The 26,373-nt window shown below is 37.9% G+C and overlaps 1 protein-coding gene across 1 annotated transcript; it reads left to right on the top strand.

Annotated features, from left to right (window-relative positions):
- Nucleotides 1-1,155: 1,155 nt before the first annotated feature.
- On the top strand, nucleotides 1,156-25,756 carry LOC104219224 (BRASSINOSTEROID INSENSITIVE 1-associated receptor kinase 1-like). The gene is made up of 11 exons (XM_009769864.2): nucleotides 1,156-1,671; nucleotides 2,185-2,317; nucleotides 2,402-2,473; nucleotides 5,716-5,859; nucleotides 16,586-16,657; nucleotides 16,756-16,827; nucleotides 16,914-16,993; nucleotides 17,480-17,611; nucleotides 17,698-18,039; nucleotides 24,053-24,447; nucleotides 25,146-25,756. The coding sequence occupies exons 1-11, from the start codon at nucleotides 1,584-1,586 to the stop codon at nucleotides 25,461-25,463; spliced, it is 1,848 nt and encodes a 615-aa protein (XP_009768166.1). The 5' UTR covers nucleotides 1,156-1,583; the 3' UTR covers nucleotides 25,464-25,756.
- Nucleotides 25,757-26,373: the final 617 nt, after the last annotated feature.

The following is a 26,373-nucleotide window of genomic DNA, read 5'->3' as shown; positions in this document are numbered from 1 at the left end:
ATATATTATAATTTTTAAATAAGTTTAAAGTTTTTTATTAAGATTTAGCTTTACGCCATCAGTATTATTGATTAGTTGCCCTACATGCAGCATATATTTTTACTAAGAACACTGACTTGCACCTACAAAGCTTTGTCTTGCTACAGTAATTAAACCTATATTAAGTACTCTTTGAGATTTTAGCTGAGACAATTCTCTTAATATTATCACAGAAAAGAAAAAGACTAGCGTAGGCACTATTTAAAGCTGCATTTCATGATATTTATATGCCATCCGAAGTGTAAAAATTCTTAACTGCGCAGTTTAAACTTGTGATTGCGCTTAGTTACTATTTCTATCAGGTAGTAAATTAATGTTTATCATAAAAATTTATATATAATTATTTTATAATTGATTTAATTGTAATGATATTTTTATATATTAAATGTATAAAAGTTAAATTCTTGAAGGAAAAAAAATAGAAGTGGAAAACTAAATTATAAACTCAACAAATTGTTAGGGATGGTAAAATAAAAAGTGTTAGGGAGCTTCCCAAGAAGGATATTCATTCATTTCTTTTTCCTAAATTAATAAAAAGAAGTTAAAGACACATACCTCTAACAATTAACACATCAATAATAAGTAGTATTAAAATGAGACCAGCGTCCATTTAACTAGTATTAAAATCAGTAATATCATTTACAATGCACTAAATTACTTACGTTCGTTCTGTTAAAATACTTCCTACGGTAAAAATAAATTTTTATTTATTCATGCTCGATATTAATGTACCTTACATATATCAATGAATATATGATATATTTTTTCTCTACGAATAATCTTAATAATTACTAACTATTTTTAAACTAATATGTTCTCTCACCTCAATTATCACTTATTTACAGTAAACTTATGTTTTTTTAATGTAAATATCAAATGTACATAAGTATTTTCCTGGAAAAAAAAAGTGAACATGACGTGTCTGTGATTGGAGTTGCAATTATTAAGGTATTACATTACATATTCCTAGTATCCTTCTATTATTGTTGATATATACTTACTATTTTGGAAAACTTTAGTTAAATTCGGTAAAGATTCTTTGTCAAATAATCTTTTTGTTGTTTCTTCAGCCCAAAAGAGTACAAGTACAGTACACAAAAGTAGAAAGAAAAAAGAAAGAATTAAGAATAGAACATGACTCGTGTCAAAAGGAATGATCTTCAAATCCCTTTTTGGAAAATTTTACCAAATGATATAATGCATAATCCAAGCTGCACTTTGTATATATTTCCCATAGAATAGACAAAGAGTGATCTGTGAAAAGGCAGAAGAAGCTTTGACCAACTCTCTCCCACACCTACACCATTCCTCCGTTGAACAATTACCATTAAAATACATAAACAAAAAGCAAAGCTTTCTCCCAACTTTCTATTCTTTCAATTTTCAGGGGAATTGAAATAACCTTTTGTTGAATCTTTTCTCTATCAGAAGCTGACCCTTTGCTTCCATTTTAGTGCATTGACCTCACCTTTTTGGGATTAGGTTTTCTCGTTGAATGGTTTAAATGAGGAATCTTGATTTTTAGTTGTGGATGACCGGGAATCATGGATCAGTCGGTCTTGGTGATCTGGGTTTTTCTACGCTTAACTGGGCTGCTTTTGAACTTGTCACAGGTTGCCGGTAACGCTGAAGGTTTGTTCCTTTTTGAAGATTTTGGTGAATATGTGTGGAGTTAAAAAGATGTTTAACTTTCAGGCTCAAATTTGGTTTTGTTAGCTTAATTGAGTTGACTGTTCAATTGGGATTCCTCTTTACATAAAAAGTTGAACTGCAGCTTGTTGATATTATTCTATGAAGGATTTAAGTTATATTTAAGCAGGTTGCTACTAGCTTTTCCAGGTTACCCATTGAGGCTTATTATAGATGTTACCCGTAGTTGGTTTCTAAGTAATTTATTGCACTGTCAGTGTATACATATTAAACACATTTATGGATTCGCCGTGCTCTTGCAAGAGACAATCTTAGCACCAAATATTTGGTTTGGTTATGAACTATATGGACCCCAAAAAATGTCCCAGGGTCCGGGGGGGGGGGGGCGTTGAGGGGGAGAGAGAGGAGGCATTTTGCTGTAAATAATACAACAAAATTTCTAGTTTTAATGTGTGATGAGGTGATCATTGATGTATAATCTTTTATGTAAGACAGGTGATGCTTTGTATGCTCAGAAGACCAATTTGGGTGATCCTAATAGTGTTCTACAGAGTTGGGATCCAACACTTGTTAATCCTTGTACTTGGTTCCATGTGACATGCAACAATGAAAATAATGTTACTAGAGTGTAAGCTACACAAAATCTTTTTTTTTTTGATCCCTTTATGTTATGAACTTCATTTGTGAATTTTGGCTGCATTTTTTTACACAGTGATCTTGGAAATGCAAATCTAACAGGTCAACTGGTACCACAGCTTGGCCAACTCCAGAAATTGCAGTACTTGTAAGTTAAATATTCGTTGGATCAATATGTCTCATGGATGTTACAGTTTGTTCTTTGACTTGTTCCGTAACTGCTTTTTGGCGACTCATTTAGTTTTCTTTGTAATCATGTAATCAGTATTCATGACATAAATGTACAATGAGCTTTGTATATATTTGCTTGTGCAGAAGAAAAATTCTAGTGTTTGATTACCTAGGAAAGTTTTATGTTACTAAATTTATTATTGTCCTAAATAAGTAAATGTTAGAACAACCCCCAAAGGGTGGCCTAGCGGTCAAGGTGTCGGAGTAACAACACAAGGTTTGAATCCTTGCAGACGAGACACTAGGCGAATTCACTCCATCTACCTAAGAGTTGGTGGCCAAAGTTACCCAATACTTATGCTGGTGGGAGATAGCATGTATTTAGTAAATTAGTCGAGGCCCAAGCTAGCTGACTCGAACAATATCTCTATTGGAAAAACTGAATCATTGTATATTGCTGGTCTTGGGGAGTAATAAGTTTATTGAAAGATAATATAGGAGTTTTGTATCAATAAGTTTTTAATATTCCCAAACAATTGTGAAAAATGTCAATCTTTGTATGTAATTGGGCCTCGGGAAGTAACGTGTATTCAAAGATAATTAACTTGCTATTTGAGGTCCTTGAAATATGAAAATTGTTAGGGTTATTCTCTTCTTCACTCAATGTTAAGTACATGGGGCCATTACAATAACAACAACAACAACAACCCAGTATAATCCCACTTAGTGGGGTCTGGGGAGGGTAGTGTGTACGCAGACCTTACCCCTGTCCTGGGGTAGAGAGGCTGTTTCCAAATAGACCCCCGGCATTCTTCCCTCCAAGAACGTCCCACCTTGCTCTTGGGGAGACTCGAACTCACAAACTCTTGCTTACATGGGACCATTACATTGTAAAGAAATTAAATCCCAACATTCCTTATTTTCTATTCTTCGTTGAAGAATTGTGAGGTGGAGAGTAGCATTTTTCTGGCACTTTATAGTGGGAATGAATGCTGACGCTCCCTTTTTCTTTTTGTCAATTTGGCGGGGGCATGAAAAACATTGCATCTTGCTTGTGTAGCTTCTTGACGTACTGAAAATGTAATGCTCCACCAAGTTGATAGTTTGAATCATCCACACCTAATTTAAAATATCCATATTTAATTTATCTGGGAGGTACCAATGCATTTCTGGTCCATGTACATGGATATTCTTTGGATCCCAAAGATGCCTTTTTGACCGTTTATCAGACAAAAAAAGCCAATTTTACTGGTGACTCTGCTTCTAGTCCCAGTTTACCTGATTGTTTTTAAAAAGTTATTTTTTGTATTCAAGAATTAAAATTACTACAAAATAAAATTGCTTGATATTTTCAAAAGACTACTCCACTTTATGACATTAACACCTTATTCTTTTATACTATTGTCTAGCTGAATCTTATTTAACAAGATGGTCAAATTCCTTTTTAGGAAGTGAACTGGCCAAAGAGGCTATATTGAACTTGGAGGAAGTGACTTTATTTGACAGGAGATATTCCTTCTCTTTATCCTGTTTGATTTATGCAACATTAGGCTTTGGTTTTGATGATGTTAATAATTGCCAATTTACCTCATTCTCATGCAGAAATGAACCATTTATGCATTATGATTTTCTAAGGGTACATTTGCTAAAATAAGTCATGCTCTAATACCTTATATAATGACATTAACAGATATTTGATCTGCTCATTCTGCTACCCAACCATTCCTATGGGATGGGAACTCTGATAAAAAAAAAGACTCGTTTGGTCAATTGGAAAGTGGTGATTGGAGATTAAAAGGGTGGGTTGGGGGGGGGGGGTTGAGAAACTTGAAGTTACATAATAGAAGCCTGCTCTTTAAATGGTTATGGAGATACAGTAGGGGAAGTGAGGAAATCTGGCATAAGATGATAGATGCTTTATATGGGGAAAATAGGTGGATGGTGGGATGAATTTCTCCAGACTAGTAATGGTGCAGAAATTGAATTCTGGTTGGATAGTTGAGATGGAGAGGAGAGCTTTAGAAGCAGATTTCCAGACCTATATAGTTGTGCTTTGAATAAAGAGGGCTTTATTGCAGATATCAATGCAGATTCAGGCTGGAATGTCACCTTCAGAAGGAATTTGAAAGATTGGGAACTGGAAAGTTTCTGTCACCTACTTCAGCAACCGAACCCGTGCTCAATAAACCAGAACAAAGCAGACAGACTAGCTTGGTTCAACAGCAAGGATAATGTATTTTTAGTCAGAAGTTATTAAAAGTTGTTATAATATGTTAATGCAACAGAGTGGTCAAGGAGATCCTAATATGCCTTGGAAAATGATACGGAGAAACAAGGCACCTACGAAAGCTGCATGTTTTGGGTGGATAGCAACTAGGACTGCATGCTTAACTCAGAGCAATTTACAAAAGAGAGGTTTTCCCCTATGTAGTAGATGCTATCTTGGCAACAAAGAACAAGAAACAGTTGAGCACTTGTTCTTACATTGCAGAGTTTCAAGACATCGTTGGGAGGTTTTCTTTAACATCATTGGCATATATTTGGTAATACCACAGAACATCAAGAGCCTATTGGAGATCTGACAATCTCAGAGAATAGCAAGAGCTGTAAAACAAATCTGCAGGACTATTCCAATGTGCATAATGTGAACTATATGGCAGGAAAGGAACAAAGCATGTTTTGAGGGGAAGAGGTTGCAGCTATCTAGAGTCGAGAACAAATGTATCAAGAATTTGTATTTTTGGTGTCATAGCAGTAGTCAGATAGAATGGATCAGTATCTGTATTTCTTGTATTTCGTAGGGGGGAATATGTAGCATGAATGGTGCAGGAGCTGCAGCTGTGCTTTGTACTTTTTATGTACCATCTCGGTACCATTTTAAAGAAAAAACTTTATTTGTATATATAAAAAAAACGGCTAGGTGTTATGTACTATTGCTTGATTCCTTGTCTGCCAAATTGTGATATTGTGTGCTAAAATCACGATACTCTCTGTTTGGGTGGGAAACTTCCAATCCAAAGCTCATAGTTATACCTATTGCTTTTAGTAGCATCGTTCTCTTTTTCATGTCTACCTGAAAGTATAACCTGTGGAAGCAATTTTACCCTTCAAATGTGTAACATACCTATGCACAGCTAAGTTGACACATCTCATCTTAAGCTGCACGGTCTGCAATTCTCAGAACAAATTGCTATGCTATTTTCTCTTTTTTAATTTCAGGGAGCTTTATAGTAATAACATAAGCGGAAGAATTCCAAATGAACTGGGAAACTTGACAGAGTTGGTTAGCTTGGATCTTTACCTGAACAACTTAAATGGTCCAATCCCTGACACACTGGGCAAGCTTCAGAAACTACGCTTCCTGTACGAGTTAGACCTTCTTTTTCCTTTCACGTTCTCTCTCTCCTTTTTCCTTTTGTTTCTTCTTTTGGTTTGGTTATTTTGGTTTTATTTTCTTTTTTTAATGTTTCAAATCTTTAGCCTATTTTTATGAGTAGTAGTTCAATTAGAAATGAGTACCTTCTATATTAATGTGTGCAAATGGGGTTGTAGTTTCTAATTCTCTATAGCAAAGCTGTATGATAAGGGAGAATTCTGTAACTTTTCCGATATTTATGTTTACATTGATGTGTGGAAGTGTTCTGTACAAAAGAATTTGATTTGTGGAAGCAATGAAAATTGCTACTGCTGTCAGCCAAATAAACCTTTTTAGTTTGAGAGTTCAACGGGGAATATATCTGTATGATTCATTCTGTCTTTGCTCTGTATTAGAGAGTTGGTTGACATACTTGGCAAACTTTGTTCTTGTTTTCCAAGTATTTATTGGTTGCGGAGTGAAGACCAGGTAATTGGACTGGTCAATAAATTTTGGTTAGTGGTCTATATAGACTCATAGCCGTGCAGCTTAACTGAAAAAGACAATTCTGAGATAAACAAAAAAGCCTTTGGACTTAGATGATTGCTAAATACTGTATGTATGAATGTGATTCTCAACCTGCAAACAATGTCAGCAAGTTTTTTCTTGCATATTGGACTTAATCTTGTAAGATCATCTAATTCTATATGTATTTGTCTTCATTAGTCAATGTTTTTACTCTCTACATGTAGCACATGTACTGAGTATGTCACGACCCATTTTCTGAACAAGTCGAGACCGACACTCGATCACTAAACATGACCGAGTGAACCATCTCTGTTTATCAAATCTATTATAACACCAAACTTTATATGCAACAAGGCAATACTCTAACCAAATACTTTTGATTAACTCAGATATTTCAATAAATCAACTCCAAAACTTTATTCGTAGTAACTACTGAATTACTGCTAAGTTATTACCAAAAACATCTGAATCTCAACCCAACGACTATGTCTATGAAGCCTCTACTGATAAACTGACGCACTGCTCAGGACATGAGATTTCCTGGTCAGTTCTCTAAGTAACAAAGAAATAACTAAATAAAGATGACTCTAAGGAACACTCCACGAACAAAAGCGGAGCTCACCAATAGCACTGGAGAAGAAGGAAGTCCTAACTCGTAGCCTGCTCGCCTGCAAATTCGGTTCCTACGTTGTACCGCAGACCAACGTAGGTTCCCAAAAGAAAACGTCAGTACCATCCATTGTACTCAGTGAGTTTCAACAACAGGGGGCGAAACTTTAATAACATATACATTATGAGTAAAGGTTCTAAATGCATGTAAAGAATAGAGCTTATAAGAATAATTCTAATTAATTGCATAATAGCAGTTTATGAATATTCTAAAGGAAATTCTTTTCTTTTTCTTTCTAAAAAAAAATACTTCACTTTGTACTTTGGGAGTTCCAACTATCCTGACTTAATTCTATCTCAGTCACCGTGTGATCGGCACGGGTTCGATCCCAACCTGATCGAATAGGCCCAATCCACGAGGTGCCACTCGCTTCATGGTTCTCAGCGCTCATGTATCATACCTTAGCATGGCTAAGTAATTTCTCAGCAACGAGGCCCTCGGCTCGTGTGCTCCCTACTTTGGCACAAGTAGTTTCAGGAAGTCAATGCCTTGGTCAGAACCCTAGGCCTGGACGATGACCCCTTCTCAGAATAAAGGATACTCCCAAAATCTTTTCTTTCTAAAACTTCTTCTTGTGATTTTTCAAGTCTAAATCTTTTATACATACTCATACTGGTTCCTTAAATGTAAGGCATGACATAAGAATAAAATAAACATTCAAAAGTATTTATAAAGGTTTTTGATCCTTCATGAATTTTCAACATGAAAATGGCATATAAGAATAACATAAAAATCTGAAATTTATGCACATATATCCAAATAATCATCTAAACTTTAGCTAGAAAATAATTCTAAGCTAATAGGTACTTACTACTCCAATTAAGTATATATTAACTCTTTTATGCAATTCATCAAACACCTTGTGTGCGTGCTTTTGTGAGTTAAACCACTTTAGTAAAGAGTTATATCAACTCACCTCAAAACTCCTTGAGCCAATACGTAGAGCCCACTCCAATTTATACCCATCAAACAATTGATTCTACAACAACCAGTGCATTTTAATTAATTTTAAAGTACTACACTTAAATATGAAATTTATTGTTGATATAGAGAAAGAAGTGAATTAACTATTCAATTCTTACCCACTACTACTGTAGGGTAATTGACAATAGGGAATTTATATACCTAAGTTCAAGAATTTGTAATTTGTAAAGAACCCTAGATTTTTTTTTTTGTTGCTGCCTGCGTGCCTTGCGTTCGCTGCTGAACAGAACAACGTTTTGATTCTTTTTCCCGTATAAGAATTGCGTGAATGAATAAAAGTTTAAATCTTCTATTTTTTTTCGTATAAGAGTCCTCAGCCTTCAGGCTTTTTAAATCTTGACTTGATTAAGGCTTTTTAAGCCTTTTGTCTTATGCCTTTTGAAAAGGCAGATACGTTTTTTTTTTGTATAAGGCTTTAAGCCTTTGTTTGCAATAGCCACTTTATGGGCTTTAGGTTAATCCCTTTTTTTTTAAAAACTTAACTAATAATTAATGATACCCACTTTTAATAATTAATAATATTAAAACTATTATATTTTTTCTAATTGTATATCCACTTATATATATATATATATATATAGGCAAGATAAAAATAATTAAAAAATAGTAATAATCTAGTTCTATAGTTAGCGTGTCTCGAAACTTTTATAAGTTTGAGGAGTGCTACAATCTTCCCTCCTTAAAAACATTCGTCCTCGAATGTTGCTATTGCCTTATTCTTAAGTTAACAATCATCCCTTAGGTCCTTGAACCTCTTAAGTTTTCTTAGCACTACTCATTCTTCCAAGGGACTCAAAATTTTGGCTCCCCCTAAATTTTCAAAAATTTCGGCAGAGTTTCCCTTGTGAATTGGACTATCCAAAAAAAATAATCCCTGTCACAAATACCACAACCACATCAACAACAACCAAATATACCATAACAGGCCATTCATAGGCACCATACGCAGCTCATAAATTAATTACTCACACTCCGGCAAGGAGGTACCACAACAACTATCGAGAATCTAAAGCACAACACTTTAGCAAAAGTAAATCACTTTAATGAATTAATTATACTCTGGCATAAACTAAATAACTACAACAACTAAATATAATCTAGGAAGGACATAAACACTTGCTAACTTGTATTTAATAAATGAAATATAAATGTCAAGCCAAACCTAGGTTCACATACCTTGTTACTCAAATAAATAAGGATACTTCTTCCTCATATCTTCCTCGACCTCCCACGTAGCTTCTTTTGAATGATGATTACTCCACAAAATTTTTACCGATGCTATATCTTTTGTTCTCAACTTTCTTACCTGTCTATCGAGAATTTCTATAGGTACCTCTTCATAAGTCAAGCCTTCATTAATTTCTATGGTATCGGAAGGTATTATATGCGACACATCATGAATGTACTTTCCAAGCATAGACACATGAAAGACAGGATGAACAGAGGACAACTCAACGGGTAGCGCTAGCTTATAAGCCACGTTTCCTTTCTTTTCTAGAATTTAATAAGGTCCGATAAATCTAGGGCTAAGTTTCCCTTTCTTACCAAACCTCATAACTCCTTTCATTGGTGAAACTTTTAAAAACACCTTATCACCAACCATGAACTCTAACTCACGATGCCTCTTGTCAGAATAAGACTTTTGACGACTCTGAACCGCTTTAAGTCTTTCTCTAATTAGCTGAACTTTCTCCAAGGCCTCACAAACAAACTCTGGACCAATCAACGACACCTCTGCTGGTTCAAACCAACCCATTAGAGACCTACATCTCCGCCCATACAACGCTTCGTAAGGAGCCATACCAATGCTGGCCTGATAACTGTTATTGTAAGCAAATTCTATAAGCGGCAAGTGATCATCCCAATTACCTCCAAAATCTATAACACACGCACGCAACATATCTTCGAGAGTCTGAATGGTCCTTTCTGCCTGGCCATCGGTCTGTGGATGAAAAGCGGTGCTTAAATTTACCTTGGTACCTAATCTTTTCTGAAATGCCTGCCAAAAATGCGTCGTGAACTGAGGCCTCTGTCAGATATGATTGAAACTGGAGTACCATGCAATCGGACTATTTCTTTGATGTACAACTGTGCATACTGCTCTGCGAAGTCTGTCATCTTTACTGGTAGGAAATGTGCGGACTTTGTCAGTCGGTCTACAATAACCCAAATTGAATCATGTTTACGGTATGTGCGAGGTAGACCTACTACGAAATCCATATTAATCATCTCCCACTTCCACTGTGGTATCTCTATGTCTTGAGCTAGACCACCAGGCCTCTGATGCTCGGCTTTGACTTGCTGGCAATTTAAACATTTAGCCACATGATCTGCTACTTGTTTCTTCATGCCTTTCCACCAATATAACTCTTTCAAATCTAGATACATTTTGGTAGCACCTGGGTGGATAGAGTACCTCGAATTGTGAGCTTCCTCCATTATGGCCTTCCTAAGATCATCTACATCAGGCACACATAACCGATCATTCAACTTCAAAACTCTGTCACTTCCTAGAGTGAAAGCAGTGATTTCTTTGTTTCTGACTCCTTCTTTTAATTTCACTAAGTACGGATCTTCGTCTTGCTTAGCCTTAACATGCACAATAAGGGAGGACTGCGCTAAGGCATAAGCAGTTATATCTCCTTCTTTGGTCTCATTCAATCTAATTCCATCATTTGCTAGTTTTTGAATTTCTCGACCCAAAGATCGCCTTTGTACTGCAAGATGGGCCAAGACACCCATTGACTTCCTACTAAGTGCATCTGCTACTACATTAGCTTTGCCCGGGTGATAAAGGATATTGATGTCATAATCTTTCAATAGCTCAAGCCACCTCCTTTGTCTCAAATTTAGTTCTTTTTGCTTGAAAATGTACTGGAGACTTTTGTGATCTGTAAACACTTCAGAATGCTCGCCATAAAGGTAGTGTCGCCATATTTTTAATGCAAACACCACTGCTGCAAGCTCCAAGTCGTGTGTGGAGTAGTTCTTTTCATGATTTTTTAACTGCCTGGAAGCATAAGCAATAACTTTTTCATTTTGCATAAGAACACAACCAAGGCCCACTCTAGAGGCATCACAATACACTGTGAACCCACCCGAACCTGTCGGCAAGGTTAACACAGGTGCAGTGGTCAACCTTTTCTTTAACTCTTGAAAACTCTGCTCACAAGCGTCTGACCATTGGAACTTAACTGCTTTCTGAGTCAACTTAGTTAATGGAGCCGCAAGTGACGAAAACCCCTCTACAAACCTTCTATAGTAGCCAGCTAACCCCAAGAAGCTCTTGATTTCGGTTGGCGTTGTTGGCCTAGGCCAGTTCTTGACTACTTCTGTCTTCTGAGGGTCTACTTTTATTCCTTCACTAGATACCACGTGGCTAAGAATGCTACTGACTGCAACCAGAACTCACATTTTGAAAATTTGGCATAAAGCTCATTCTCCTTCAAGGTCTGCAAGGCTATTTTAAGGTGTTCTGCATGTTCTTCCTTGCTCTTAGAGTATACCAAAATATCGTCTATAAACACGATAATAAAAGTATCTAGGAATGGCTTGAAGACTGTTCATGAGGTCCATGAATGCAGCCGGAGCATTTGTCAACCCGAAGGACATTACTAGAAATTCATAGTGCCCGTAGCGAGTCCTAAAGGCTGTTTTAGATATATCTTCTTCTCTGATTCTCAACTGATGGTACCCCGACCTCAAGTCTATTTTTGAAAAGTACTTTGCACCCTGAAGTTGATCAAATAAATCATCAATTCTTGGCAGTGGGTACTTTGTTCTTAATGGTAACTTTATTCAACTGCCGATAGTCGACACACATTCTGAGAGACCCATCTTTCTTCTTGACAAACAGGACCGGGGCACCCCACGGTGAAACACTCGGTCTGATGAAACCCTTGTTAAGAAGGTCTTTCAACTGTTCTCTCTGCTCATTAAGTTCTGCTGGAGCCATCCTATAAGGAGGTATGGATATGGGTTGAGTGCCTGGCATGAGATCAATGCCGAAGTCTATGATTCTTTCGGGAGGAAGTCCGGGAAGGTCATCTGGGAAAACTTCTGGAAATTCTCGAACAACTGGTACTGACTGAAGAGCTGGTGGTTCTGATTCTGGATTAATAATGTGAGCCAAATAGGCGAGACACCCCTTACCGATCATTCGTTGTGCCTTAAGGTAAGAAATAAACTTACCTACAAGTGATGTTGAACTACCCTTCCACTCTAAGACTTCTTCATTTGGAAATTGGAACCTGACTATCTTGGCATGACAATCTAACATGGCATAGCAGGAAGACAACCAATCCATACCCATTATCACATCAATATCCACCATTTCTAACTCTATGAGATCGGCTTTGGTGTTGCGACCTTGGACTGAAACTATACAACCTCTATAGACTCTGGTTACTTTCACTGACTCGCTAACTGGAGTAGATACGAGGAACGACTCACTAAGTTGTTCAGATTCTAGTCCGAGGTTAATTGCAAAGTATAGAGTCACATATGAAAACGTTGAACCTGGATCCATTATGGCATAAGCATTATGTGAGCAGACTAAAAGTATACCAGTAATAACTTTTGCAGTTGCTTCTGCACTCTGACGATCAAGTGTAGCAAACAAACGGGGTTGTCCCCCTCCCTGAGTAACTCGGTCTGCACCTCTACCTGTTCCATGCCCGGTCTGATTATGAAAATCCCGAGCCTGAGGGGGTGCAACTGCAGTAGCTGAGGAACTAGAAGGACGAGTTGATCCACCACTGAAATTACGTCGCAACTTTGGGCAGTTGGCCTTTATATGACCAATGTCTCCATAATGGTAGCAACCATGAAACCCGAGCTTGCACTGACCTGAATGTTGCCGCTTACATGTTCCACAAAGACTTTGCTGGTGTGAGTGTTGCTCAGCATGACTCTGGCTATGTGAGGATGATGTCCTAAAATTCTGATTCTGGCGAGACTGATTTCCATAACTCTGAGTACGTTTGAAGGAAGGCCCACCTGACCGATGACTGGACTGAGCTGGTGCTAATGACTCCTTATTAGAGGAATCCCTTCCACCTCCGCTGGATGTACCATTAAACTTGCCCGTTGTCCGGGCTTTCTTGTTATGCTCTTTTTCTTCTCTCCTTAGTTGTCTGTCTTTCTCTAAGTGCTTGGCAAATCCCACAACAGAGGAGAAGGCTTCCATCCCTACTGCTGCAGCTGATGTCGTATCCTTAATGTGGTAAGCTAAACCGCTAACAAACCTGCGAATCTTTGCTTTTCCAGTCTTCACCATGTGAGGAGCATGCTTAGCTAACCTTATGAATTCCATGTAGTACTCTTGCACACTTTTATTCCCTTGCTTGAGCTGTTCGAACTCTGTAGCCTTAGCTTCCCTATCCTCTTCTGGGATAAAGTTAGCCATGAAGGCCTCTTCAAATTCTTCCCAAGTAGGCGGACCATCATCTTCATCTCTTTCCTTTTCCCACATCTCAAACCAAGCGCCGGCCACATCTCTAAGCTGGTAAGCAGCTAGCTCCACAGCTTCATCATCAAATGCTTTCATCACTCGGAGGGCTTTCTTGACACCCTCCAGCCACAACATAGGATCTTCATCAACTATAGAACCATAGAACACTGGAGGACTCAACTTTAAAAATTCATTCACTCTTGAGGACTCAGAATTGCTCTCTCTATTTGATTGAGGTGGAATCTCATCTCTACTCTCATTCTGGTTGGCCATAAAGGCTTTAAACATCTCCATAGCACTGTTGATAGCATTAAACATCTGACCCACCTCGGGAGATATAGTTGCATGAGCTGGGGTTGCTGTTGGGGGCGGTACTGGATCCTGAGGTACTGAATCATCATGCTCCACCCCTTCTTCTCGTTCAACCCGGGGTATTTGGACTCCCTTTGTGGATTTTCCCCTCCTTTTCTGGGTCGAAGCCTTCTTAGTTCTACCTTGAGCCACAATAGTAGCGATAGTTTCTTGAGCAGCATCCTGAGTATCGGTGTCAGAGTTGCGAGTACGAGCCATTTCTGCGAGTTTTGAAGAAACGAATAAATTAGATAATTTCTTAGAGGTAGACTCTATTGCACGATCTAAAGTATGAAAAAAAGAGACTTTTCCTAAATGCTTGTAGCCTCATGTTTATAAGTATGGCGCACTTCATACACATAAACAAGACTCTACTAACACAACTTCATAGACCCCTAGGACTCCATAAACCTGACTCTGATACCAAGTTTGTCACGACCCATTTTCTGAACAAGTCGAGACCGGCACTCGATCACTAAACATGACCTAGCGAACCATCTCTGCTTATCAAATCTATTATAACACCAAACTTTATATGCAACAAGGCAATACTCTAACCAAATACTTTTGATTAACTCAGATATTTCAATAAATCAACTCCAAAACTTTATTCGTAGTAACTACTGAATTACTGCTAAGTTATTATCAAAAACATCTGAATCTCAACCCAACGACTACGTCTATGAAGCCTCTACTGATAAACTGACGCACTGCTCGGGACATGAGATTTCCTGGCCAGTTCTCTAAGTAACAAAGAAATAACTAAATAAAGATGACTCTAAGGAACACTCCACGAACAAAAGCGGAGCTCACCAATAGCACTGGAGAAGAAGGAAGTCCTAACTCGTAGCCTGCTCGCCTGCAAATTCGGTTCCTACGTTGTACCGCAGACCAACATAGGTTCCCAAAAGAGAACGTCAGTACCATCCATTGTACTCAGTGAGTTTCAACAACAGGGGGCGAAACTTTAATAACATATACATTATGAGTAAATGTTCTAAATGCATGTAAAGAATAGAGCTTATAAGAATAATTCTAATTAATTGCATAATAGCAGTTTATGAATATTCTAAAGGAAATTCTTTTCTTTTTATTTCTAAAAAAAAAATACTTCACTTTGTACTTTGGGAGTTCCAACTATCCTGACTTAATTCTATCTCAGTCACCGTGTGATCGGCACGGGTTCGATCCCAACCTGATCGAATAGGCCCAATCCACGAGGTGCAACTCGCTTCATGGTTCTCAGCGCTCATGTATCATACCTTAGCATGACTAAGTAATTTCTCAGCAACGAGGCCCTCGGCTCGTGTGCTCCCTACTTTGGCACAAGTAGTTTCAGGAAGTCAATGCCTTGGTCAGGACCCTAGGCCTGGACGATGACCCCTTCTCAAAATAAAGGATACTCCCAAAAATGTTTTCTTTCTAAAACTTCTTCTTGTGATTTTTCAAGTCTAAATCATTTATACATACTCATACTGGTATCATTAAATGTAAGGCATGACATAAGAATGAAATAAACATTCAAAAGTATTTATAAAGGTTCTTGATCCTTCATGAATTTTCAACATGAAAATGACATATAAGAATAACATAAAAATCTGAAATTTATGCACATATATCCAAATAATCATCTAAACTTTAGCTAGAAAATAATTCTAAGCTAATAGGTACTTACTACTCCAATTAAGTATATATTAACTCTTTTATGCAATTCATCAAACACCTTGTGTGCGTGCTTTTGTGAGTTAAACCACTTTAGTAAAGAGTTATATCAACTCACCTCAAAACTCCTTGAGCCAATACGTAGAGCCCACTCCAATTTATACCCATCAAACAATTAATTCTACAACAACCAGTGCATTTTAATTAATTTTAAAGTACTACACTTAAATATGAAATTTATTGTTTATATAGAGAAAAAAGTGAATTAACTATTCAATTCTTACCTACTACTACTGTAGGATAATTGACAATAGGGAATTTATATACCTAAGTTCAAGAATTCGTAATTTGTAAAGAATCCTAGAATTTTTTTTTTGTTGCTGCCTGCGTGCCTTGCATTCGCTGCTGAACAGAACAACGTTTTGATTCTTTTTCCCGTATAAGAATTGCGTGAATGAATAAAAGTTTAAATCTTCTGTTTTTTTTTTCGTATAAGAGTCCTCAGCCTTCAGGCTTTTTAAATCTTGACTTGATTAAGGCTTTTTAAGCCTTTTGTCTTATGCCTTTTGAAAAGGCAGATACGTTTTTTTTTTTTTTTTTTTTTTTTTTTTGTATAAGGCTTTAAGCCTTTGTTTACAATAACTACTTTATGGGCTTTAGGTTAATCCCTTTTTTTTTTAAAACTTAACTAATAATTAATGATATCCACTTTTAATAATTAATAATATTAAAACTATTATATTTTTTTCTAATTGTATATCCACTTATATATATATATCACTATAGGCAAGATAAAAATAATAAAAAAATAGTAATAATCTAGTTCTATAGTTAGCGTGTCTCGAAACTTTTATAAGTTTGAGGAGTGTTACAGAGTAATGAGCTCTATTCGCTTTGACAACCTTCTTTGCCGAGGGCCTATCGGAAACAACCTCTCTATCTTTGTATGGTAGGGGTAAGGTCTGCGTACACACTAGCCTCCCCGGACCCCATTTATGGGATTACACTGGGTTCATTGTTGTTGTTGTTTACTTGCCCATGATCGACCTTCTTTTTTCTTATCCTTTTTTTCTTTTCTGAATTGAAGGAGGCTGAATAATAACAGTTTGAGTGGACGTATTCCCATGTCTCTAACCACCATTGTTGCACTTCAAGTACTGTAAGTATAAAGTTGTTCCCTTATTTATCAAGTACTGTCTGTTGTCTGTGTTGGTCTACTTCTTTTGGGTAACTAATTTTCATTTCCTTGCAATGCAGTGATCTCTCAAGCAATCATTTGACAGGACCAGTTCCAGTCAATGGTTCCTTTACGCTTTTTACTCCTATAAGGTGTGTCAGAAGCACAAGTTTGTTGTTACTTTCTGTTCCTGAAGTAACAAAATTGAATATCTAACTATAGAGTACCTATATTTCAGTTTTGCTAATAACCAATTGGAAGTTCCTCCAGCTTCTCCGCCTCCTCCTCTTCCTCCTACACCCTCATCTTCTTCTTCAGGTTTGTTGAGATTATTTGTGTTTATACTGTTATGAAACTGTGCTACCTCTCCTTTTTCCCTTTTCCAATTTAGTTTTTGTGAAAAGAATCCTTTAGATTATTCACGAGAAGGGGAGCAGGCTATGGGAAGAAAGGAAAGGCCTGTTGCCTGGGGAAGAGAACAAACAGGATTCCCTTATGAAAGCATTTACAAATAAAAGTTATTATTACTTAAGGCACTAATAAATATTGTTAGCTTTTTTAGATCAGTTGTACAGGTGTTGGAGTCTTGTTGTAATCTAGCACGCATGACTTCCAAACTAAACTTTTCAACTCTGCATCTTTTTTTCTTTTTTCGGAAATTAGATTTACTGTAAACTCTGAAGTGTGAGTGGTAGTGTATCAAAAGTACCTTATATTATTTAGAATTGCTTGTACATTTAAATTCAGGTCGTACAAATAAAAGTTAAATCAGCTTATGTATTGGAAACTCGATCATCTTTTCAGTGGGCAACAGTGCAACTGGAGCCATCGCTGGAGGAGTTGCTGCAGGCGCTGCTCTTCTATTTGCAGCTCCTGCAATTTTTCTTGTTTGGTGGCGTCGGAGGAAACCACAAGATCACTTCTTTGATGTTCCTGGTTCGGACACTCAAACTGAAATTTGAGTTAATTGTACTTTCCACTTGATGTGTTCTTACTCAGTTATTATAACTGCTTTTTTGCAGCTGAAGAGGATCCAGAAGTTCATCTAGGACAACTCAAGAGGTTTTCCTTGCGTGAACTACAAGTTGCATCAGATAATTTTAGCAACAGAAATATACTTGGTAGAGGTGGATTTGGTAAGGTTTATAAGGGCCGGTTAGCTGATGGCTCTTTAGTTGCAGTGAAAAGACTAAAAGAGGAACGTACTCAAGGTGGGGAGTTGCAGTTTCAGACAGAAGTAGAAATGATCAGCATGGCTGTACACCGAAATCTACTGCGTTTAAGGGGCTTTTGCATGACTCCCACTGAGCGCGTGCTTGTTTATCCATACATGGAGAACGGAAGTGTTGCATCACGTTTAAGAGGTATCTCTTGTTTTTTAAATTTTCCTGCACTTGTCTCTAGCTTTTGCTCACTTTTAGTCAGGCGCCTTGATATCTTACTGAATATAAAAGATTTGAGTTGCTGATTAAGATGTAATTTTATGATCACATTTGTAAGTCAACCAAACAATTAGATGTCTTAAAAAAGAGAATAAATTTTATTATTGTATGAAGCTGGAGATAATGATGCCTTATAACTTGGAATGGGAGCCTTGGAGCAACGGTAAAGTTGTCTCCGTGTGACCTATAGGTCACGGGTTCGAGCGGTGGAAGAAACCACTAATGCTCGCAGCAAGGTAGGTTATCCACATCACATCTCTTGGGGTACGGCCCTTCCCTGACCCTGCATGAACGCGAGATGCCTTGTGCATGATTAAACACAGTAAAAGCCAATAGCTACTCAAAATGATAAGCCTGTGGTCTTTAATTTCTCTTTCATAAATTTGTAACAGATTTGAAGAAGTTACTGCAGAAGTGGAAGCCAATAGCTATTTGATATGTTAGTGGTTGAGTCTTTTATGACTTCTCATGATGGACATGTATATTTAACAAGTCTGTTAGAAACCAAAGAAGTTCTATATTTCATATCTAGAAGAGGAGATTACAAGGCCTATTTATAATACTAATTCACCTAATCTATTAGTTGTCATACACCTAATTACACCTACCATACAACTCATATACATGTGCTAGCTATGATGTAGTACATGTGTATACATGTGCTACACAACTTGTATTACACCTACTATACAACTCATATACATGTGCTAGCTATGATGTAGTACATGTGTATACATGTGCTAGACAACTTGTATGTCAACACTCCCCCTCAAGTTGGAGCATATATATTGATCATGCCCAACTTGTTACAGATATATTCAACTCGAGCTCCATTCAAAGCTTTTGTGAAAATGTCTCCCAATTGATCTCCAGTTCTAACATGACCTGTAGAGATGAGCTTTTGTTGAATCTTTTCACGAACAAAGTGACAATCTATTTCAATGTGCTTAGTCCTTTCGTGAAATACAGGATTAGAGGAGATATGAAGAGCAGCTTGATTATCACACCACAACTTTGCTGGCAATGTAGTTTGGAAGCCAACTTCACTTAATAGTTGATGTACCCATACAACCTCACACACAGATTGTGCCATAGCTCTGTATTCTGCTTCCGCACTAGATCGAGATACGACATTTTGTTTCTTACTCTTCCACGAAATCAAGTTTCCACCAACAAAAACGCAATATCCTGTCGTGGATCTCCTATCGGCTTTTGACCCTGCCCAATCTGCATCTGTGAAACACTCAATGTTAGTGTGTTCATTATTCTTATATACTAGACCCCGTCCTGGAGATCCCTTTAGATAACAAAGAATCTGCTCCAGAGCCGCCCAATGCCTGACTGTTGGGGAAGACATAAACTGACTCACAATGCTGACAGAGTATGCGATATCGGGACGAGTTACTGTAAGATAGTTCAGTTTCCCAACCAATCTCCTATATTTCTCTGGATCTTCGAATAACTCACCGTCTTCTTTCACGAGTTGTGTGTTAGGAACCATTGGCATGCTGCATGGTTTAGATCCCAACTTTCCAGTTTCAGCTAACAAGTCAAGAGTATATTTCCTTTGGGACAAGAAGATGCCTTTCTTGCTCCGTGTAACTTCAACTCCCAAAAAATACTTTAGTTGCCCTAAATCTTTCGTCTGAAATTGAGTGTGAAGGAAAGACTTTAGAGTTGAAATTCCTGTAATATCACTTCCAGTAATAACGATGTCATCAACATATACTACCAATAAAAGAATACCATCATCAGACTTTTTATAAAACACCGTATGATCGCAATTGCTTTTCTTCATCCCATATTCTAGAACAGCCTCACTAAATCTGCCAAACCAAGCACGGGGACTCTGTTTCAGCCCATAAAGAGATTTTCGAAGACGACATACCTTTCCACACTCCCCCTGAGCAACAAACCCAGGTGGTTGCTCCATATATACTTCTTCCTGAAGATCTCCATGTAGAAAAGCATTCTTTATATTAAGTTGATGCAGAGGCCAATCATAAGTAGCTTCCATGGAAATGAATAATCGAACAGAAGCTAACTTGGCGACCGGGGAAAAAGTATCCAAATAGTCGACTCCATAGGTCTGTGCATACCCTTTTGCAACAAGACGTGCCTTAAGGCGAGCTATTGTCCAATCGGAGTTAAACTTAACAGCAAATACCCACTTGCACCCAATAGCCTTTTTGTTAGTGGGCAGATCGGCCAACTCCCAAGTACCATTCTCATCTAAAGCCATCATCTCTTCTATCATTGCATCATGCCAACCTGGGTGGGACAATGCTTCACGAACAGTTTTAGGTATCCTAGCAGAATCTAATGATGCAATAAACGAGCTAGAAGAAGTAGACAAATGGTCATAAGACACAAAAGAAGAAATAAGATAAGTACATTGTCGTGTACCTTTGCGAATGGCAATAGGAAGATCCAAACTAGGATCTGAAACACAGGAGGTTGGATCTACCGACGAAGCAAAAGTAGGTAAAGGATCGGGTTCTGAGGTTTGTTGTCGCCTGGTATACACACGAAGAACAGGTGGCTGCTCGGATGGTCGATCGAGGGAAACGGGTGACTGAGGAAGAGGTGTTGGAGAACTAACTGGATGTGTGACAGTGTAGACCAAAGTATCATCTTCTTCCTCAGGACTGTTATAAACATATGAAGAAAAGAACGGATAATTTTCATGGAATGTGACATCGGCAGACACTAAGTACCTTTTGAGATCTGGAGAATAACACCGATAACCTTTCTGAAGACGTGAGTACCCTAAGAACACACACTTAAGGGCCTTTGGATCTAATTTAGTTACCTGTGGACGAACATCACGAACAAAACAAGTACAACCAAATATTTTGGGTTCAATAGGAAATAATGGCTTAGAGGAAAAAAGAATGTTGTAAGGAATATTACCATGAAGTACAGAAGATGGCGTACGATTTATTAAAAAACAAGCTGTAGAGACGGCATCAGCCCAAAAACATTTTGGCACTTTCATTTGAAAGAGGAGTGCTCGGCCTACTTCAAGAAGATGTCTATTTTTTCGTTCCGCAACCCCATTTTGAGAAGGGGTGTCAACACAAGAAGATTGATGTAGAATACCATTTGTAGCCATATAATCTTTAAACAAATCCGAAAAATATTCTTTTGCATTGTCACTCCTTAAATTACGAACGGAAACATTAAAATGAGTTTTTATTTCAGCACAAAAAGCACAAAAAATTGAAAACAACTCCGAACGATTTTTCATTAAATATAACCAAGTAACACGAGAATGATCATCCACAAAGGTAACAAAATATCTAAAACCAGTTTTAGAGATAATAGGACATGGACCCCAAACATCGGTGTGAACTAACTCAAAAGGTAAGTCGACCCGTTTATTGACTCTAGAAACTTTAGGAAGGCGATGGTGTTTAGCAAACTGACATGACTCACAATCTAAAGAGGAAATACTCTGAAACTGAGGATATAACTTCTTCAAACTAGACAAGGATGGATGACCCAATCGACAGTGTACATCAAAGGGAGACAACACAGTTGAACAAGAAATGGATTTCGGCACCTGTGATTCAAGAACATAGAGACCCCCAGACTCAGAACCTTTACCAATAATCTGCTTCGTCGTAAGATCCTGAAAAAGACAATAATTGGGAAAAAATGAGACACAACAATTTAGAGTACGAGTAAGTTTACTGACAGATATTAGATTGAAAGAAAAATCAGACAAGTTTAAGACGGAACTAAGGGAAAGAGAAGATGTTGGGTTAACAGTGCCAGACCCTAAAACATATGAGGTAGACCCATCGGCTAAAGTAACTGTGGAACATTGGGTATGTGACTGAAAAGTGGAAAAGAGTTTAGAGTTACCTGTCATATGATCTATGGCACCAGAATCAATGACCCATTTGGATGACGAAGAGAGGAGACACTTAGTGGTTTTACCTGACTCGGGGATAGTATTGATAGGAGGAGATGATGACTAGATGGTGAAATAGTCTCGGAAGTGGCGTTGTTGGCATACTGAGATCTTTTGTTCTTATTCTGACGCTTCACACAATAACGTATGGTATGACCGAGCTCATGACAATAAAAACATTCAACTTCCCCTTGCTTTAGGTCTCGACTATCGCTACTCCGATTGCGATTACTATGACTCCTATTCTTTTGGACGCGGCTAAGCAGAGCACCACTATCGATCGTGGCTGTCGGACCTGGATGAGACTTTTCAGTACGCAACACTCTTGTAAAGGCCTCTTTCAAGGAAGAGATAGCAGTCCCAGATAAAATCTGCGATTTGGCCCCTTCAAATTCGGGAGAAAGACCAGAAAGGAAACTCATGACCGCCAGTTGTTCACGCTGAGCCTGTTGTACCTTCACATCTGGACTAAACGGTAATATAACATTAAGCTCATCATACACCTTCTTAAACTCTGAGAAGTAAGTGGTGAGAGAGCGATCTTGCATGGATGGATGGTAAAATGCCTGGCACACATCATACATGCGAGACAAGTTTCCTTTGCCAGAGTACAAAAAATCTAAATAATCCATTAGATCCTTCACATAATCACAATGAGAAACTAGATCATTTACCTCACTGTGCATCGAATTCTTGATTTGGAGAAACAATTTTGCATCCTCCTTTAACCAGACTGATTTAGTCTCATCCTTGGGTGGATCATCAACCAAGTGGTTCTCTTTGTCGATGCTCCGCAAATAAAGACGGATCGTCTTACTCCAATCCATGTAATTGGGAACCATGAACTTATTCTCCGTAATTTTGGACATAACCGGAATGACATCAACGGTAGGTTTCGTTTCAGTCATCTTGCACCCGAATAATAGCATAATCAAATAGTCAAGAACAGTGCAGTGAAATTTGAACAGTGCAGTGAACAGTGAACAGTAATATTTGAACAGTGAACAGTGAACAGTACAGTGAACAGTGCCGGAACAGTGATCTTGGAAAATGAAAGTTGTCAGGAAAAACAAATTCTGACAGTACCACTTTGGTCGGAATAGTGAGTAGAAAAATCTGTAAAGAAGCGGCCGGAAATAGTGAAATAGAATCAAAGCAAAAAAAAATTCCCAACAACAAACTGATGAAAAAACTTCAATGCTCTGATACCATGTTAGAAACCAAAGAAGTTCTATATTTCATATCTAGAAGATAAGATTACAAGGCCTATTTATAATACTAATTCACCTAATCTATTAGTTGTCATACACCTAATTACACCTACTATACAACTCATATACATGTGCTAGCTATGATGTAGTACATGTGTATACATGTGCTACACAACTTGTATTACACCTACTATACAACTCATATACATGTGCTAGCTATGATGTAGTACATGTGTATACATGTGCTAGACAACTTGTATGTCAACAAAGTCGATGTTGTCTTATGATTTTGCTAGTATTCTATGATTCTATCAACCAATTTCACAAGAGGTGCTATCCTTGATATCTTACTGAATATCAAAGATTTGAGTTGCTGATTAAGATGTAATTTTATGATCAAATTTGTAAGTCAACCAAACAATTAGATGTCTTAAAAAAGAGAATAAATTTTATTATTGTATGAAGCTGGAGATAATGATGCCTTATAACTTGGAATGGGAGCCTTGGAGCAACGGTAAAGTTGTCTCCGTGTGATCTATAGGTCACGGGTTCGAGCAGTGGAAGAAACCACTAATGCTCGCAGCAGGGTAGGTTGTCCACATCACATCTCTTGGGGTGCGGCCCTTCCCCTGACCCTGCATGAACGTGAGATGCCTTGTGCATTGGGCTGCCCTTTTTTAAAGTTTTATTGACCTGAAAAGATCAGTTTTTCTTCTTAAAACTTATTCAAGCTTAAAACAGGAACCTGTTTCCAGTTCGCGTAATAGCTTGAATTTATTCTCATGGATGATTTACATTCTTGTAGAGCGGCCTGAATCGGAGCCCCCACTTGACTGGCCAAAAAGGAAGCGTATTGCACTTGGGTCGGCAAGAGGCCTTGCTTACTTGCATGATCATTGTGATCCTAAGATTATTCATCGTGATGTCAAAGCCGCAAATATCTTATTGGATGAGGAGTTTGAAGCAGTTGTTGGGGATTTTGGGTTAGCTAAACTCATGGACTACAAGGATACTCACGTTACCACTGCTGTACGTGGTACAATTGGGCATATTGCCCCTGAATATTTATCCACTGGTAAATCTTCTGAGAAAACGGATGTGTTTGGCTATGGGGTTATGCTTCTAGAGCTCATAACTGGCCAAAGGGCTTTTGATCTTGCTCGACTTGCGAATGATGATGATGTCATGTTGCTTGATTGGGTAAGCATTTATACTGTCCTATATGCTTTAGTTGTTTTGCTTGATCGGCATTTTGGATTTGTTCTGAAAATCTCAAGCCAACTGTCTCTTCTCTTTTATAAGTCAAAGTTTGATATCGTTTTGTACTGTAGTGTTAGTTGTTCAGCACTGCTGGGCTCCCTTCAAGAACTACATCATTGCTTATTAATTGTTGCGGTTTTATATTGTGCAAGTAACCTTTGTATTGCAATACACTGTAACTTCATTTTAGTTTTAGATGTTTCAAATGAAAACCTATTATTGCTAAAATCACACGAGCATGTAGATTATGATTAGAGAGGATTACTTTCATCATCTTATACTTGCAGGTGCTTCAACAGTTCAGACTGTCAAATCATTCCCTCATGTTGTCACTAGTGTAGAAATTTGCACCTCCATTTGATTTGTACGGAGCTTAATTAGTTAGTTTGCACATCCTAGTAATATATCAATTTTTGCCCGTGGGAGCACACTTTTCACTTCTGAGTGCTATCTGAAGATTAGAAGAAAAATATAACTTCCTTCATTTTCATTCAAATACAGCAAACTACCTCCGCAACTGCCAAATTAATGGCACTTGAATTATGTTGTTTTACTGGCTTTTATAGTCAAAGCTTTCACTCGTGAAGTTACATGCACGGCCGAAATTGGCTTATAACAGCATTCCACTGGATATTCAGGTGAAGGGACTCCTGAAGGACAAGAAATATGAAACATTAGTTGATGTAGATCTCCAAGGTAATTACAATGAAGAAGAGGTGGAGCAGCTTATTCAGGTAGCTCTACTCTGCACGCAGAGTACGCCTACAGAACGTCCAAAGATGTCGGATGTTGTTAGAATGCTTGAAGGCGATGGCCTTGCTGAGAGGTGGGAGGAATGGCAAAAGGAGGAGATGTTCAGGCAAGATTACAACAATGTCCACCAGCCCCATACTGATTGGATAATAGCCGACTCCACTTCAAATATCCGACCAGATGAATTGTCGGGGCCAAGATGATCTTTAAGTTATACTGCCATCAGCACATATAGGACTGACTCTTTTGAGGGAAAATCCTCTTTGTATCTGTAGTTGGTAATTGTCATCTTTGTGCATAACATTTTCCTTCTTTTCCATTTTTTGTTTCTTTCAGTCAGTTATATTGTATTCGATTACGTCAAAATGTCTATAGGTGATTGGGTCATTACAGGTCTGAATATGAAAGTTAGCCGGAATGGCGTTTGTTAAAAGAATAAACACGTGTAAACTTCAAGCTTTCACAATTTCTTTCATGTTCACCGGCAGTTTGTTGACTCTTGTTTTGAGAAGTTATGGCTGATTTTGTAGTATAATATGCCGACGAGCAATGCTCCTCTGGCAAAGTATAAGTTCTGAATCTCCTGCACAATACTCATACAACACCGTGGTCCATGGCTCATCATAATTCATGCATCGGTGTTTTTCTCATCCAAAATGTTAAAAGGGCCATTAAGAATACCTGTTAATCGGGTCTGCTGACCCGCTTTGGCCCGGGTCAGCATGTTACTGTAGCATATTGGTGTGGGCTGGGCCGGGGGAGGGGGCGGGTTTCAGACGAACACATTTTGAATATCAATGCAACGAAACCCGCTAAGCCTGCTAAACCGTTAACGGGCTGCAGCCTGGTTCAGCTCGGTATTACAGGATTTTTTTTTTTTTAATTTTGTGGATCGTTGCCAACGGTCAAATTCAGAAATGACCATTGGGCAACGGCCAGATTTTGTACAAATGGCCATTTCGGCCTCCCCCATTAAAAAAATAGCCCTCCCACCCCTAATAATTGAAAAATTACAATTTTAACCTTTTAAAAACTATAAATAGCCCCCCTTCTTCTTCTTCATTTTTCCTCACAATTCTCTCTTACTACTCTAACTCTCTCTCAATTCTCTCT

The sequence above is a fragment of the Nicotiana sylvestris genome, chromosome 7 (assembly GCF_000393655.2).
Source record: "Nicotiana sylvestris chromosome 7, ASM39365v2, whole genome shotgun sequence".
In the NCBI taxonomy this organism is placed as follows: Eukaryota; Viridiplantae; Streptophyta; class Magnoliopsida; order Solanales; family Solanaceae; genus Nicotiana; species Nicotiana sylvestris.
Note: the sequence above shows the minus strand (reverse complement) of the source record. Positions and strands in the feature narration are given on the sequence as shown.

Coding starts and splice junctions, on each gene's coding strand:
- LOC104219224 (XM_009769864.2), top strand. CDS start 1,584: ATGGATCAGTCGGTCTTGGTGATCTGGGTTTTTCTACGCTTAACTGGG. Junction 1,672..2,184: donor GGTTGCCGGTAACGCTGAAG/GTTTGTTCCTTT, acceptor TATGTAAGACAG/GTGATGCTTTGTATGCTCAG. Junction 16,828..16,913: donor ACGCTTTTTACTCCTATAAG/GTGTGTCAGAAG, acceptor CCTATATTTCAG/TTTTGCTAATAACCAATTGG.